The sequence below is a fragment of the Lutjanus erythropterus genome, chromosome 11 (assembly GCF_056507025.1).
Source record: "Lutjanus erythropterus isolate fLutEry1 chromosome 11, fLutEry1.hap2, whole genome shotgun sequence".
NCBI classification, from domain to species: Eukaryota; Metazoa; Chordata; class Actinopteri; order Lutjaniformes; family Lutjanidae; genus Lutjanus; species Lutjanus erythropterus.
In genome coordinates, this window is record NC_139327.1 from 3,614,344 (window position 1) to 3,632,917 (window position 18,574).

An 18,574-nucleotide genomic window follows, 5' to 3' on the forward strand; every position below is an offset into this window, starting at 1 on the left:
TTCATGGTTCGTAATAGTTTATAATTGTAGATGTTATGGCAATGCATGATGGACTTTTGCAAGTTTGGGTCACCATCTTTCTCTTTTGGATCCTTCACTGAAAAAGTTTGGTATCCCCTGAGTTTTTTCTGCTCTCATGAAAAGTTGGCGAGGAAAAAGACTTCTGACCAAGAAAAACTGGGGGGCATTGACATTTTGCTCTGGCAGAAAGTTTCCTGTGGAGCTTGATAACAAAACTCTTATATCTTTTCTGTCTGTGTCTCTTTCCTTTTCTCTCTCTGCAGTACTACTGGCTGTTTGTGCTCTCCAGGGGACTGGTGGGTATCGGAGAGTCCAGCTACTCCTCCATTTCTCCCACCATCATAGGAGACCTGTTCACTAATAACAGCCGCACCATGATGCTCTCTGTCTTCTACCTGGCCATCCCGCTGGGAAGGTAAGAGCCAGACAGATGATGCAGGGAAACAACAAGATATATCACATATTTTGGGAGATGTTGATGCGGACACTTATGATACTATAGCTTGGTGGTGATACTAAGTCATTTCATCCAATCCAGACAGTTCAAATCCAAAGGTGCAAAGGAATCAGTAGAATTAGTACAGATAGTTGAAATTATCCTCACACAGAAGAAGGTCAGACTGGCTCCTATCAGCTGTTTTTTTTTTTTTTTTTTGCCCAGAAGCAGCAGCACAAAGAGCTCAGGCTCTCCGCAGAAAGAAAAGCAGAACTTTACAATTGGCTGTGTGAAGCTTAAAGGAGGGTGGGAGGCTTTTTGGAGATGTGGCGTGGGGGTGTGGGAGTAGGAGGTATTATTAAGCTCAAATCTCCAGCCTTTTCAGTTCATTCAATCAGAAAAAGGGCCACAGGGAGAAAACAAACAAAGCCAAGTAATAAAAGATGAATGTACCGGTGGATGCGGCAGAGGAGCCACTTGAGGTTTATCGTTCTATACAGTGCTTAAGAGATGTGCCTGAGCTGCTGCATGCTGCTGCTGCTGCTGCAGAATCACACACAAAGAAATGCTAGGTAAAGAGGACATACTGCAGACTGTCCAACACTATAAACATATTTCACTAAAATGTATTGTTGCAGGACAATCCACCATGATGAATGAGTATATAACTCATTTAGTGCACCAGTCATATGAGTTTTTAAAGTTTTCATGAAAGGGCTAACGGAGGGGTTATTAGTTGTTGTTTCCTGTAAAACAGTCAGCTAGGGGGGGACTTGTGTGTTACCTGATGTATAGTGGATTGTGGAGTGTTATAAAAACACTTCATCGATTTTGACCTCATGGGAACTTGTATAAATTAGGAAAGGAAAGACTAATCTGCCCTCTGAATGCTTGTGTTATGAGCTGCCAAAATGTTTGGGTCACAGTAAACTGCCCAGCAACACAGACAATAGAAGGTAAAAGAGTGGGCCTCAGTAAAGTGCAGTCAAACATCCTATCCAGTCTCCCACTTGTTTGTCTTTACTGAAGTTGTTATGACCATTTCCAGGAAATGACCTCAGGAATTAGACCGGATTCACAGGAAATGGATTCCCCTGCCCTCATTTTTTTTCCTGTAATTTTTTAAACTCGGCCCCACAGACAGGTTTCTGTGTGACGCCGGCATTTGATGTGAGCGTATTTTTCATGCTCAAGTTTTATTGTTGGCGGTGAACTTTCCAATCACTCTCTGGGTGGACTCTGATAAGATTAGCTGTTAGTCACTCACTGGAAATATCATATGCTGTCTGAGCCTGTTTATACTGCGCTGTTATTTTTGGAGAACTAATCATGGAAGCTCAACCGTGGACTGTTTCCCCGTTTGCCCCAAGTGCGTAGATGTGTGAGCATGTGTGTGTAAATCCAGCTGAATGTCTTTTGGTTCTTTATCAGCCAATGCTGATAAGAACCTACTGTACAAGGCTACATTTTATCATCCATCTATTGCTCCAATCTGCTGTTTTAATGAAAAACCGCATCTCATGACCAGAGGGTCTACACATGCAGACAAACAGGTTCAGAGAACTCAGATCAGGAAGTCTGACTGATTGGCTCATTCTAGTGAACTTAAGGCTTAAAAAAAGATTTATAAAATAGACGTGGCAGACAAATTAAAGGGGGAAAAAAACATTACTACATCAAAAGTACACCATCAAAGGCGCAGTAAATGATTCTCTAGAAAGACGGTCGATTGTTGACTCTCATTCCCAGATTGTCATATTACCAGTGTTTTGAGACTCCATCCAAAACTCGTCCAAGATTCCACAGTCACCCATCAGACCGACCTGTGATTGGCCAAAGCCTCCTGTCACTGGCTAGCTTTTCTAAAGCCTGAAAACAAAGTCTAGTTTTCTCTCAGAAGTCTTGAATTGCATTATGCTTATAGGTTATCATGAGAAAAAGAGAAATAAACCGCCTACCCCAGCTTTAAATATCTTAGTACAATATTTGGCCACCATGAACACCCTCAATCCTGCTTAACATCGATTCTCTGTCTGACATTGTACTGGGAGGATGAACAGCATTTAGAGATAACATAAGAAAGGATATCCTCCTGTTCGGTGTTTTAGTTTTGGTGATGATTAACGCTGTCACTCAAAATCAGCCATCACTCAGAAACCTCCCACACCCCAGCTGGGTTGAGATCTGGTGACAGTGAAGGCCACATATACTCATCAAACCAATCAATGATCCTGTATGGAAGCATCTGGGACATAACATACTGTAGAAAGCTATTCTTGAGAATTTTGTCTTTACACTTGCACCTCAGGTAAGAGGTTGTAAATAGTGATTGTTTTTTCCTTATTGATAAGTCTGTTGATTTTTTTCATCTAAATGGCAAAAAAGTGAAAAATAGTGTTAAAAAATTTGTGCCAGTTTCCTAAAGTTCAAGGTTTTGACCTGTCCTGCCAACAGCACAAAATCCTAAACATATTTAGTTTATTACCAGTTAAGACAAGAAAAAGTTGAAAAACTTTGAATGTGAGAAGCTGAAACCAGCAATAGTTGACTCAGATGATTAATTGATTATCACAATAGTTGTCAGTTATTTTTTGGTCAGTCACAATCGATTAATTGACCTTTTTTTTTCAGTTCATGCTTATCATTATCAAATATCAAAAACACCAATCAGCTCTTTATTTACTGCTGCATTACTATATAGAAGATAATGCTCACATACTTAAGCACCGGCCCTCTGCCACTCATACCTTTACGATCTGTATCATCTTTGTCCTCTAAATCCTGATGCTATCTCACAGCAGAGGCTTATCGCAGCATAGGGGCCACTTTATCTGATCTGATCTGATGTAGCAACATTTCCCTCAAAGCATTTCACTGTTATTTCGCTTTATATGACACGCAAAACAGCCTTAAACTCAAGTAAAATGCTGTGAAATTTGATTATACTGCGATAACACAAACTTCTGCCAGACAGCTATAGTACAGCACTCTGTTGTCTGACCGACGGTCACTTTGCACCTGCATTTTCTGCACGAATCACATATCCAAAAATAGACCAACTAGCCAAATTGCTAGCAGTGCTTTGATCAGTTGTACTGTCAGAGGCTCTCCGTGTCAAGTACCCAAACACTCAACACAGCTTTAATCACACTACTAACAGGATGTGTTGTGTAGGCGTGAGCTTTAAGTGATGGAAATGACAGACTCAGCTAACTCAGGACACTGACTCATGTACTTAATATATAATACGCAGGTTCAGAGTTAATGCATATGATGTTTTGTGTCTTTCTGTCTCTCTGTAGTGGGCTGGGTTACATCCTGGGCTCCAGCGCCAAGGTGGCTGCAGGAGACTGGCACTGGGCACTGAGGGTAAGGCCATCATCATCATCATCATCACGGCACCCAAACATGCACACACAGACAGATGAAGAGCCCCTCCTGCAGGGCTCAGCGGGGGAGGCCTGTCATATATCTGGGGTCAGAGGGGTCAGTGGTGGCAGAAGCACTGGGGGGACACACATGGCTGAGTAGGCGGTCCAGTCCGGGCCCTGACATTGTCAGGAAATGACAGAGCAGAGAGAGCTGAAGGCTGGACAACTCTCACAGACCAACCACATCAGCAGCTCAGCCTCCAGCCTCTTACTGAAACATTTCTAAAAGTTTTAACATCAGACTCACTCGACGTCTTCTAATCTGTGTTGGAGCTAAGAAAATGCGTGGTTCAGTTCTGATCCGTCAGCTGCAGCGAGAAGGAAAGTGGATTTCTATTAAAGATCAAGGCTGATGGTAGCTTTTTCTTACCCAGTCGCTGTAAACACATTTATCTTTGATTACACTTTACCCACAGAGGTCGTCTCCGGTGCAGCAGGATCAATGTCGGCCTCGGTGAAACAACAAGGTGTCAGTGTTCCCTCAGCCTGTCTATACTGTCTTTTTCAGTGCAGGAGCTTAAAGAAACATAGCATAAGGTTACACTGATAGCTGTACACTTTGTAGAGAGGTTGCTGGAGGTACATTTTGTCCCTGCCAAGGATGCAACACTAAATACATGTTCCAGGTACTTTTAAGAGTGCTAGCTGTGCTGTGGATTTTTTTTTCTTTTTTAACCAAAGAGAACAATGAAAAGTGCAGGGAGCAGAAATGATGACATCCAAACTAGGGGTGTGCAATACGACGATATATGCCTTTACAGAGAGATCATTGGTATCAGAGCACAATCCAGTTTTATGGCTAATACACGATCCAAAGTTGTTTTTCAGCCAAATCTTAAATCACACTACTTGCTAGTCTGTGTTGCACCTTCCCCAGAGACACACCAATAAACCAATGATAGCAAACAGTAGGCAGTGCCTTGGTTTTCTTCCCCCTCCCTGCTTTCATTTGGCACGTAGTGGCATGGATGACAACACAGAGTTGTTGGTCCCTAAAAAGAATTCAACGTCTGTAATATGGAGCTTGTTTTCACTTTCCAAAACCAGCATGGCACAAACAACTGTTATTTGCAAAGATAAAGTTGGTCAGATGGCAACCTGTGAAATCTTTCTAATTACCTTAAAAGAAAGCAATCGTAACAGTACGCAGACCGTCAAACAGAGAGGGGATCCCACATGACTTCATCAGCTACAACCACACCAGTCAGTTGCAAAATCCAGTCCATATGACTGGACAAGTAAGTGCCAGAAATTGATAACTGATGTGATGACATTTTATTTCTAGTGCTTGTGCTTGAATACAAGCCTCTACATGACCTACACCAGGTCAGAGTCTCCTTGAAATCAGATGAAACAAATCTGTGTTTACATTTTCCCAGTCAAAGTTACAGTGAGTAGAATGTTAGCCAGTTAAAAAGAAGCAGGAGGAGATTTTTATTAAGATCATTTTATTTTTGGTGTTATATTTTGTAGTTATTAAGGTGGAAACACTTTTGTTTCTATCCACAGGGGCCTCCAAAATCAACACAATATTTAAGTTCCTTGTAGTAGCTTTAAAATCTGTACTTAGACCTAAATGGTCTGTTGTTTTTAAGTTTTGTCACCTTGTAGGGCTATGTATTCTTTTGAAATAGGGAATTAGTTTGGCTGTACTGTTCAGTAATTTGTATTGGTCTTAAAGATCAATACGAAAAAGAATTATGACAAGATTGTGGATTGTGATCCTGAAAAAAATCGTTCTATAATATTTTTGCTCAACCCTAGTCTAAGCATTTAAGATGGAAATACTGTTGACAGAAAGCAAAAATCACCTGTTAGCATATTTGGTTTACTTTGATTTAGTTGTTTTCATCATGAATGCAGTACAATTTCTCCAGAAGTATACTGTACTAGAACATTAAGTATACTACTATTTCATATTCTTTTCCTCTGCTGTATGTCTAACATAAAGAATACTACATTTCTTCAAACATTCTTCTCTTTGTTACATATTTGTTTCATACATATGAGGGCACTTATGCTAATCTAAGGTTAAGTTTGTTGGGTCCTTGCAGGATAGGGAGGAGAACAGGGTTTTCTGTTTGACCTGGCACATATTCTTTTGCTACATACTGGCTCCCAAAATGCCCTAAAGGTGCTCCAAGAGCATTAAGCTGGATCCCTTTTAATTAAAGGCCAATTTGAAATTTATCTGCAGAAATTTGCTGAGATGTCCCACCTTGATAAGAGTATTGCTTCAGGAGAAAAATCCTTACTGAGCTTTTTTTGCAGTAGAACACTTACTGTGTACTTAGGGGGTGTTAAATCAGGAGTATAAATCACAGTTGTCATAGTACTTTTTTAGTGGGACCGCGCTGAATTCTTGAGACAAAACATTTAGAAGTGAACAGCTCTATAAAACATACCAGTAATAATGGAGAGAACCAGTTAAAGGTTGAACAGGACTCTCCAGTAGCCACTGACTTCAGGGTCAGCTTTTAAAATCCTTAAAACAAATGAGGACCTGGCTCCTCATATGAGGTGACAGACATTTAAAGGAAGACATTAAACATTCTCTCAGCGTGTCGCGGTGGTGGAGATTCCTGGACATGACAGCTCACCGGGTTTGAGGAAACAGGACGCCCATTTTTCTTGTCTTAGTGGAGCATTAAAAAAAAAACCCCACACACACACAAAGAGCGGGGCAGATTGTTCCACAGCAGCCAGCCACAATGACATTCCAATAAAACAATCTCCAAGCCAATTAATCACCGGTGTGGCATGCAGAGGAAAACAAATACCAAGACATGAAACGGGTTGTGTGCAGTGGTGTGCCGCTTTAAGGAAAAAACACTGCAGCGCTTCCGTTTGTTTTTGCCCAGCGTGTTCCAGCTACCTTCCTTGTTTAGCGAAAATGTGGACGATAAGAGGGAGCAGAGGGGATGCTTAGAAATGAGGAGCAAGAGAGGGCAACAGCTAATTTGTTTGATTGCTAACCATCCATGCAGGAAGTATCTAATGGGCTCTGTGGGAGTCAAGGTCAAAGGTCACAGGCTCCCGTAGAATAATTCAGAGGGGAGTGGGTGCAAGACTTGTGCAAAATAATATTTATTTACTCTGAGATGAGCTCTGCATCTTCTATTAAGCTGCCTCTCACTGAAAGCACATTATTCTGATGTAGATGTGGATCCAATTAAAGGGATAGCTTGGATTTTTTTTAAGTGGGATTGTATGAAGTATGAGGATATTCACTGTATTACCTACAGTACAGTAGATGCCAGTCTGCACGTCCCTAGTTAGGAGAATCAGAGAGTGGCTATGGGCAGCATCAGCAGCAAAAGGTCCACATAAAAAATCAAAATCAGTTGGAGCATACACTATATTTAGAATGTTTTCAATGCTTTACTTTGTTGTCAGATTGCCGTTTCTGATTGGAAACCACAGTTATACGAGCCAAATATCACTCTCTACAAACCAACCAAACCCCATAGATGAAACCAGTCATTTTACCTTGCGCAGCATGGGAGTTGCTGATCGATCTGTAAGTCGGGTTGTGTAATTGTGTGACTTCTTCATTTTAAAAGGTTAATTTGGATTCAGCGAAGTCACATAAATGAACATAAACAAACTAAAAGATTGAGGCACTTATAGACCAACAAGTCTCGTTTTCTGCAAGCTAAAATTACTGATTTCACTAATGGAGTTTGGTTCTGTTAGAGAGAATAATATTTGGCTTATTTATAATGTCAGTGTCCTGTCAGAAAGACCCATTTGATGGCAAAGTAAAATGGTGAAAATATTCCAAATGTAGTGCAATTAAACTGATGTTGATTATGTAAGGTGTACCTTTTTTAAGTGGCTAAAAATTAGAAATCTGCTGTTAGTAATACATACAGCACTTATTACAACTCCACATTAAACAGTCTGAACTATCCCTTTAAGTTGCTCCACACAAGCAAAAGAAGACAGAAGAGGAAATTATGAGTGTTTCTGTAATCCTCACCCCTTTGAGACCTTAACCACCGTGTTGAGCTGCTTTATCAACCACATTATGAGCCACATCAGACTCAGTTACTCCCTCAATGAAAAACTTGAGGTCACACTCACACACAGAAACATATACACACCTAAACACACACGTTTCACAGCACCGCAGTGCTTATGCATATGAATGTGCTACAAATATAATATGATGAATTTCCCTTGACAGATGAAATTGGTTTTTGCTTTTGTGAGCCGTTTGTATTACTCGAACAAATCCTCTCCCACACATCCCATCCTGCCTTTTGTCTTTGTCTCCCCCTCACTGACACACACATGCACAAACATGCTACCTCATAACCCATAAAAGATGATATAGTGAACATAATAGCAGATTATGAGGTTTCCATCTTGGTGCAGAGCTCACAAAGCAGCTCTCAAAGCCAAAAAGCTCTTTTCGAGTTTTGTATTATACACATAGGCAAGCCCGTACACACACACACACACACACACACACACACACACACACACACACACAGTGCCAGTGAGCAGAGGGAATGTTCTCAGCTCCAGAGGGCTTGTATAGGATGTCAGGCGTATCGGCAAACATACTGACCGTCCATTCAGATTGTAAACACACTGTTCTTTGTCCTGCATCTCCTCCAAACCACGCCCACTCTGAATATCATGTCAGCGTGATGTGTTAACATGGTCCGAGGGGGTCTCATAGATCTTTCTTGTCCCTTTAGGTGTCCCCAGTTTTAGGGATCACTGCAGGAACTCTGATCCTGGTCTTCGTGCCTGAGCCAAAGAGAGGCAGTGCTGACCAGATGGGAGGACGCATCAAGACCCGCACTTCCTGGGCCTGTGACATGAAGGCACTCGCCAAGAAGTAAGGCTTAGGAAAATACACCATTTTTTGTGAGACTGGCTTGTTAAGTGATGAGTATAGGCGCCGAAATCATCAGTTTTTCCCCAGCTGATCACTAAGATCCCATCTACACCTGATATTAAAATGTGATCTATATCCAGATACATTATCTGGATAATAACCTACCTGATCTCGACTTCAGGTTTACACCTGGTGTTTTTAATGCGTTCTCGTTATCCTCAATTTGCCTCAGAGAGCTTTATCTCTGTCCTCCAGAGAAGAACCTGCATGGTCAGCTCAAGACTCCCTTTAAAAAATCACTGTTTTATGATTTGATGAGTCAGAGGAAACTTTGTAGACTTTGTGAAATAGAGTTTCAGCAGCAGATTATTAATTATTTGTCACCTCTTGTAAATTCAGCAAATGTAATACTCTACATTAAAGGGGCAGTACGCTCCAGAATCAAAATACATGTTTCCTCTTACCTGTAGAATAGCTGATCTCTCCAAAACTGGCAGAACTATCTAGATGCATAAATAGCATAGCAAAAAATATGTGTTTTTGATTTTGAAGTGAAGTTTTTCTTAATTGTATCAAAAATACTGTCAGTTTGTTCTGGTGTGTTGCAGTACCAGTATGAAGGATACTCTGTGACTGGATAAATTACCCTGTATGCTTTCTTAACAGCAGATCAGCTGCTGAAATGAGCATTGCACGCATCTTTTGGCACTTTCATGCCACAGAAGTATTAGCTAGCTAATGTCCAAACACAATGCGAGCCAGATTTGGCCAGGCAAAACTGATCACAGTGCTTTTACACTTTGCATTAACATGCATTTTTCCTTATCTGGATAACTGTCTAGATACAGGTCATATTGTAATACAGGTGTAAATGGGGTCTTAGAGACATGCATGCTAACAATTAAGCTTCCACTTGTTAAATGACAGGCTACAACCATTATAAATATGAGCTCTTTTTATGGTAGTCTTCAGAGGCATGGAAATGTCAACACAAGACACAGTGAGCCAGTATCATTCACTCACCATCACTCTGCAGTACTGCTGAACTGTGAAGGGAGCTTTGCATCCATGACACTGTAGGCCCTTGTTATTATATGAGCTGTGGGCAATACATCTTCAAAAATGCTATAAACTCTATATGTAACGCAGCCAAGCCGGTTTATGGGAACTTTTTTTGGAGAGCAACCACACATTCATCCTCTGCATCCGCTGTGACTTTTAGCTGCACAGTCTCCCACATTCACCACCTATGGAAACATGAAAAACTGTTAAATAGTGTGTTATTTTTCTACCCCACATAAAACTGTCAGCTTGAACTGCATATCATTTCAGTTTACTCAACATTTAGCACTAGAGCTGCTTTACATTTCTCACCTTTGAGTTAGAGCTAATCTTGCCCAACCGGATTATCTCCCAAACTCCTCTTGTATTCCTTTATGATCTGTTTGCAATTGTTATCAGATGAGAGAGGCAGCCAGAGAATGTGAGATGGCGTGACAGAAAACAGTAGCTTGTTTATGTTGTTCCTCTTATAAGCCAAGATAATCACCTGTTTGGTTTTGTGTCTGTTTTTTTGTGGCTAGTCGGAGCTACATGTTCTCCTCCCTGGCGTCCGCCGCAGTGTCTTTTGCCACAGGTGCATTTGGTGTGTGGATTCCTATTTACCTGGCCAGAGCCCAAGTGGTGCAGAAGACTGCAGAGACCTGTACTAATAAGATCTGCAGTAGCACAGACAGGTGAGAGGTTAATCACTAAACACAGAGCGCAGAATTTGTGTAATCTGAAACTTCGTTAAAGAGACAGACACCAGCATCCTGTGAGTGCCACATGGAAAGAGAATCTTCATCTGCATGGATACATGAAGTAAAACTGTACATGATACACTCTTGTAATAATTGTTATTTCCTCTTGCGTCTAGCCTGATCTTTGGAGCGATCACCTGTGTGACCGGTCTGTTAGGGGTGGTCATCGGGGCAGCCACCACACGCCTGTGCCGCCAGAAGACAGAGCGAGCCGACCCGCTCGTGTGCGCCGTCAGCATGCTGGGCTCGGCCATCTTCATCTGCCTCATCTTCGTGGTGGCAAAGAAGAGCATCGTAGGAGCTTATGTAAGAGTCATTTTGTTGTAACTGTGTTCCGGGCAGAAGTCAAGACACAAGACATATGTATATTTATTAGCATAAATTTATATATAAAAAGCATATGTCTTTTATTCCAGCCCAGACTCTTAAAGTATCAGACATAGACTGTAAATCTTATAAGATAATACATATAAAACTTAAACGTTTACTATTGGCAGTAATGGGATATTCTCATTTTTTTCTATTTCTTTTCTATATGGGGAGATAGTTGTGTTTAGATTTAAATTTTTTGCTCTCCTACTTCCAAAAATCAACAGGTCCACAGTGAAAAATGTCCCTTTGACAAAGAGCCATATTAGTATGTTAATTATGGATTAGCTTCAGGCACTGAGAATTAAAAGAGAAAGTCTGGTAACCAATCTAACATGAGAAGGCTTAAGAAAAGCTCATCGGGTGGGGTTAATGTTTGAATCAGAATGAAGCAGTAAGATGATACTTTGCCTGATGCCAGTTCCTTTCAGGCCCAGAAGCAGTGAGTGGGCGTTGCACCTCATGATGAATAGTCTTAATTGCAGGTTAGATTGAGATGGCCTCAGGAGCTGCTGCAGGTAGCTCAGGCTCATACCTCATCTGGCCAAAAGTTAGACTCTCAGGCAAATACTTAGAGAGCTTATGCATCTAATTGCCTTGTGAAGCAGGAAAGGGTGCAACTTAACAACCGCTGCCCTGAAACAATGCACTCTGGGCCACTGGACTCACCAAGCACAAATTTCTCACTCTTATCAGACACAAAGGAATAGGAACTAACTCTCAACAAGCTGGGCCGTAAAATAATGATGCTGGAAAGCTAGTAAAGGTGGAAAATATTTCCCATGCTTGTAAGGGAACATAACAAACAGGCCTCTGTATCGTAAATACGTGACCTTGGCTGACTTTAGCATGTCTCGCCTGTGACTTTATCTTTAAGGTGTGTTAAAGAATTTAATCTTTATCGTTTATGTTCAGGATGTTATGTCACAGGACTGGACAATGACTGCTTATATAAACATGTGATAACAAACCATTTCAATTAAAAAAAATCTAATAATAGCCTTTTAATTAAATGCTCCATAGACTGTAGTCTTTCAGCACTGTAAAACTATTTGTTTTAACTTTAAAAAGTTTGTTTCCAGGCTGCATTAAAATTTAAACTTCACTGAATTAGAAAAGACAAGTTGAGGTAATAATATTTATTCAGTTGTACTTTAGAAAACATGTTCAATAAGCTTAAGATATCGAGTTGAACAGACAACAATTCAGTCATACTGACAAATATGAAAAACAAATTTGTCTCAGTTTGAAAAGTCAGTTCTTCATTACACACAAAGAACTGTTTCAGCATTTACACAACACTGACCTCTGTAGTACATTCATTTGAATAATTTAGATCATCCTTTCAAATTAAAAGACTTCTGAAGTTTACTTAACTTGAATAAAGTCAGTTTGTATGTTTACGTTAAGATAATGAGAAAGATTGGTTGATTCCACTAAATTATTGTCTGATTTTGTATGAATGATGTGAACAGCTGCTAAACAAAGTACTTCCTAAGAGACACATAATTACTTGTGTAAGTGGTGATTTTGATTTAATGAATTAAAATTTCTATGAACTCCCGTCAGGTCAGAGGAGCACATTTATCAGGTGTTTGACAGAGGCATGACTCGGCCAATTAGAGCTGAGGTGCAGCAGTATCCATATTAATTACATGATTACAGATCTGTCCAATTCAATTTTACACAAATGCTGTGTGACAGAAAATGGCTGATGCACTCATGTGACACAAGATTTCTATCTGTGTGTTGGTCATAAAGGGTAATGGTGTAGGTGGTTGATGTTCTTGGATGTTTTATATCTTACCAAGAAAGAATAGACCTTTTTAGCACAGCCATTTTGACATGAAATAGCAGAGTAAACATGGGTGTTACCAGTGATGTGTTTAAGAATTAAGGCTACGTTCCATTCAGTTCAAACACAGTCATAGTGCTGCTATTGTGCATGTTTGCTCACTGGAAAGGCTCTGCTACACTAAAAGCTGTGTTTCCACCCAACGTACCTGGATTTTTTAGTCCCAGGAACTACTTTTCAAGGAACTAAAAGGTTCCTCCAGCCCATGTGTTTCCACACCAGCCTAAAGTTCCACAGAGAGTGGGCGTATTAGTCTGCTGACATGAAAAAACAGCTGTTTCTTTTTTCTAAAATTTGACATGAATGTGTTAACAATCAACAAAAACATGGTTTTGAAAACGGTGGCTGAAATAAAATACTGGGAACACTCGACCAATCAGAAACTTTCAGCACTGCAAGCCCTACCCCCAAAGTTTCTCTACTTTTGGAAAGTATTACCCCAGAGCAGGGACTTTTTGCAAGTTAAATTCTACCCCTTGTACTTAATGTAGACCCTTGTCCCTGCAGTGAAAACGCACTGAGTTCCACCAAAGGTTATTAGACCCTTTAGAATGTTCCTGCAGTGGAAACAAAGCTTTTAAGGAGAACAGGACCTTAATTAGAATTACTGGTAACATTTCTGCTTACCCTGCTATTTAATATTGATATGGCTGCTGCAAAAGAGGTCTGTAAAGTATTTAATTGTATGCAAACATAGAAAAGTAAAATTTAAGTAACCACTTCAACTTCAAACATGTGACTTCACTTCTTCTCAGACTGCTCTACTGTACAATATTAAATCATCGTCGAGTACAGCAGCAGTTGTAAGTGATCAGCTCAGGTTTCACGGCGAAGCGCTGACAGATGTGTCACATTATAAGGCGTGACATAGCTGTAACGGTCGGTGCTGCTGTGTCGAGGGCCGATTGACCCCTCGCAGCTGTTGTCTCGTCAACACAGAGCTAATCTGAGGAAAGGCCGGGCTTCTTGCTTCTGAGAGGCAACATGTCGGTCACGGTGTCTGGTTCACATCTCTCAGAACACACTTGTCTGCTGTCAGACTCCTCCTGTAGCTCTCTGTACTGTACTGTAGGTCTGGCACACTGGCAGGAGGGTTATTCCCCAGCAGGAAACACACATCAAGCGGCCGTGTAAAAGCGTGCCAGCCGAAACCAGCCAATACAGATACACAAGATTCCGCTGCAACCAAATCCCTCTGGGTCTGTTTTTAAGAAAGTGGGCAAATAGCAACACCAGCTGCTACCAGCCCGTGAACATACAGTAGCCTACATGCACTTTTAGAGCGCTGTACATCAAGCCCACTGTGTCATTTACATTTTCTGTTCCACCCATTCAGAAGCAGGACATAAATCAGATCTCGCAGCTGGATCTAAACTTAGGAAGTGTTCAGATGTTTCCACACTGGATATACGGCTTTGACAAGAATAAACAACCCTTATCATCTTGTGCTGTTTTTCAGCTCATTCGCTAAATAGTCGGCTCAATGGGACCAAAATGAAGGGCTGCACCTCTACGTATAATTGGGCCACAGCATAATAACATGTTTTTAAACCACAGCAACCAAAGCACTTTTATTCAGCAGTGGATTCCCACACACAGTAGAAATCATGTGCATCCTCCTCTTTTGGCTTCATGGTTGGTTACCAGTCTTTTGTGCAGTGGAAATTGGCTCATCTTAATTAGCACCACTAAATAGACAATTATTTCTTCTTTTTTTTTTTTAGGTTTGCATCTTTATAGGAGAGACGTTGCTTTTCCTGAACTGGGCCATAACAGCAGACATTTTAATGGTAAGTACTGAAAACCTATACTTATCCACTGGCTCACTGGAAATTCCAGCAACAAACTTTACCAGCTAGCAGTCATCCAATTAGACACAGTTTTCAGTTGTGAAATGAGTGAGTGGACTTGGATCTTCTTGACTATAGTTTGGGTCATTCTGATCATTACTGTTATCAATATTGATTCACTGACTGTTTGTGGAAACAAATGGAGGGGAGCCCTGTCTCTGATGTTTGGGACTTAAATGTGATAAAAGTGAGTCAAATGAAACTAGATTTTCAGTAAGGTGGGTGCACCAACCAGGAGCTGTATTACAGAAATTTCTTGTGCTAAGATCAGGAGAGTCTAGGATTTTTTCCAGTTTGGTATTACAAGACTAAATCCTAATTAACTCTAGGTATCCTGCCTTATCTTTCTTCATCTTATTTTATGTAAAGTTGGAAATCCTAAACCCTCAATCTAACATAGATTAATAACTTTTATGTCTACTATCTTACCTTTAGCTACTGTTAGTGAACACTACCTTTAGCTACTGATAGCATTAGCAAGTTAGTAAGTTAGCTACTACTTCAGGTGGGACAGTGAAAGGACATTTTAAAGATAATCCTAATTCCTAAATCAGTTCCTAACCCAGATTACCATGGTTACCAAACAGATATGCTGCGTTCAGATGGAACTCGTGAACTCACTATTACAACACCAAAGTCGTGAACAGAATGTTGTGAGCTTGGAGCAAATAGAAAACTTCCAGTTCATGATGTCATGAACACGACATGATGGATGCGTTCAGTAAGATGCAAGTTAAGAGGTTTGTGTAATACAGGTCCAGCTCCTTAATTTGTAATTAGGATGGAGACTGCAGTGAGTATGTCGAGACAGAGACAGGCCATTACTGACATTTTTACCATGACTGACAGTTCTGCCTGGGGGGTGTTCTGACCCAACGAGGTTGGACCTGCCTGCATAATTGAAGATTGTAAGAGTTGTTTTAACACGGCTGAGTGAATCTTTCTACCTCTGTCTCTTCATTACCTTACACCATCTCATGTATTTTTCACCCCCACCCCTGCTTCTCTCTCTGTCTCTGCAGTTTGTCGTGATTCCCACGCGGAGAGCGACAGCGGTCGCCTTTCAAAGCTTCACCTCTCATCTCCTGGGCGATGCAGGGAGTCCATATCTGATAGGACTGGTAAGACTCTCCCAGAGGAAGTTATATGTTATGATCAGGGTGTGAGGGGAAATTTATTTGATTTGATTTGTTAACTTCAGTATTTTCCAACCAGGACCCTATTTTCTTGTGTTATGTGTCTAAGTGACTAATGGAAACAGCAGTTTCTGAAAAAATGGTCCAGTATTGAGGGAGAGCACTGTAATGCTTATGGCCACCACTAAAAGTGCTTGTTTTGCCACTGAGCAGCTCAGATTGTTATTCTAAGGGTCTGAGAACATTATGGAATTGATCACTAAAGAGACAGACCTTTTTGCTAGAGTAATATATGTTCTGTATAACAGGAAACAACTGTTTTATCAGTCTCATCAAAGCCACCAGACTCCATTTACTGAGAGTAAATTCATCACCATAAAACACATTTCATTCATACAGGCATTCAGACAGAAACTAAATAAAACTCACCAAAACTGTCTTGGTTCATTTTTACACTGCTCCAGCAATCGCCAACTGTGGTTTGGTTGAAATAAACCCTTAATTCACTGTTTTAGATGTGAAATTATCAAGAGATGGGGGTTGGACTTAAGAGGAGCAGAACAACGAAAACAGTGTGTCGAGCCAGAATATTTTCACATCTAACTCAGTAAATTAAGGGTTTATTTCAACCAAACCAGAGCTGGTGATTGCTGGAGCTGTGGAAAGATGAACCAAGATGGTTTTGGTGAGTTTTATTTTGTTTCTGAAGTGTGTGTTTTACAATCATAAAATTACTGTTTTTGTAAATGAAGTCTGGACAGTTTGGTGAGGTGCAATTGTCATCCACAAGGATTAAATTAGATCCCATTTTGAAGCTGATGGCTGCAGCAGTCTCCCTCAGTACTGTCAAAATTGTCCTTGTTAGTCACATAGACACAAAAACATATGAAAATAGGGCCCAGGTTGAAAAATGCTAAGATTTACCCCAGGTCACAGTTCCCAGCTGGAGCTCACAGCTTCAGCACATCTGTAAGCACCCCATTCATACACACAACACTATGTATTCAGATACCAGTTCAGCTCCTGCTTTAAGTGGGCCAGTGCAAAGTGAGGTACAAGAGGAGCTTTTAGCACACGTCTCAGGAGGGCTGGTGAACAGAGTTGTGATTTCACCACCGCTCTTCAGGCTGTCACTCGCATTTTCTAGTAAATCTCACTGCTCCCAGGAGGGGCTGGCATTACTGTATCTGATTGGTCAGGAGACGAGAGAATGGCTCTTACTAGGCCTCTCAAGGTCACAGTCACCCCACCACCACCCATCCTACCCCCCTCCATCCAAACTGCATGCACACACCCAAAGAATAGCAACCAGGAGGCCCGAATACAAGTGCTGCTCGCTGCTCAATGGAGTGTGAAACAGGATCCACCTCAGACAGTCAAGCAGCATTCTTTTCATTCCAAATTGAGAATGAACATATCTGAAGTTAAATAGTCCATACCTACACTTTCTATATGTTTCATTTGAGCATACAAGGAAGGATGCAAGGAAATATGGGCTCATGTGCAAGGACGACACACAAAAACATGCTGTAGTAACATCACATAATACATATCACAATGTACATATTATATCGTAATGTTTAACTTTTTATGGCAGTATTTCTGATGTATTTTGGTGCTGGGAGAGAATAGACTGCCTCCACTGTGATGTGTTTACATTGCATTTCATTGTCGCTCCATTGGCTCACAGCCTAGGTCATGCTAACAAAGGCAAAGTGGAAGTCTTTGATTAGTGAATCAAACTGATCCTCAAGATCCTCTGTCGGGGCCTGACAGGCTGGCAATAGAAGCAGCTGTCTGTCTGGCTGCATTCAAAGTGTCCTCATTTGTGTGTTGTTGTTTTTTTCACTGCTCCCTAAATGGAAATGTTAAAGTCTTGTCAAAGCCAGATAAAAGCAGCAGTAAGTTATCTCCAAGTGCTGACAAGCTCCTCAAAAGACTAAACAAAAGTGGAATTAAAATAAAATCGAAATTCTGGGAAACAGAATCTGGCTCAAAGACCAGCGCTGTATTGTTCCTGCAGATCAAATAAAACCCAGTGTCATTTTATAAAGATACAGTACTTTGAACTGCAGTGTGACTCAGTGTGAATCACTTTGGTTCGTCTGATGTTAATGTTGAGACCAGTTCTGAAAAGATAACTGACAGCAATTTTGATAGCTGATTAAGTATTACAATCATTTATCAAACAAAGAGGACAAACATTTGCTGGTTACAGCTCCTCATTTTTGAGGATTTGGCACCTTTTCTCCCCAAACTTTTGATGGGCATTTTTCACTATTTTTTAATGTTTCATAGACTAAACCAGGGGTCTTCAACAGGGGGTCCACAACCCCCAGGGGGTACTCAGAGTTGCCACTGGGGGGATGCCAAATTATTGTTGTTTCTTGGTGGCCAAAAATTAAAAGATGTCTGAAAATACAACATAAACATGATTCCAACACATCGTTAGCAAAGATAAATGGGCCTATTAGTAAAAAATACTTATATATTTACACAATGTTGACAAAAGGCTACACATGAATCCTTGTACAATCATGTAAGCTAGTTCAGGAGTTCATGTCACAGACTTCCACAGTAGATTAACTTAAGATCACAGACTCACAATATGAGATCATTTGGAAAGTTTTTTTCACAAGACGGTGAAGTCATGAGCCACCCTACTCTCAGTTTGATTGGCAGTTTCATTGCATCGCATGTTAGTTTGGGTTGGGTAGATTTAGGCGTGAGGAGTGATTGGTTCAGGTTAGGTTAAGAATGGGTAAGCCAAAAACAAAAAAAAAGTATTGCGCACATCAGGAACCAGTTCTAAAAGTGCAGAG

At 40.7% G+C, this 18,574-nt stretch overlaps 1 protein-coding gene across 1 annotated transcript in view; it reads left to right on the forward strand.

Moving 5' to 3' along the window:
• spns2 (SPNS lysolipid transporter 2, sphingosine-1-phosphate) overlaps positions 1-18,574 on the forward strand; it is a 96,382-nt gene that overhangs the window by 61,165 nt on the left and 16,643 nt on the right. Inside the window, exons 4-10 of the mRNA XM_084730489.1 lie at positions 285-436; positions 3,760-3,826; positions 8,598-8,740; positions 10,324-10,476; positions 10,659-10,848; positions 14,491-14,556; positions 15,639-15,737. Of these exons, the coding sequence (XP_084586615.1) occupies positions 285-436; positions 3,760-3,826; positions 8,598-8,740; positions 10,324-10,476; positions 10,659-10,848; positions 14,491-14,556; positions 15,639-15,737 (870 nt within the window). The remainder of the gene's footprint in view (positions 1-284; positions 437-3,759; positions 3,827-8,597; positions 8,741-10,323; positions 10,477-10,658; positions 10,849-14,490; positions 14,557-15,638; positions 15,738-18,574) is intronic.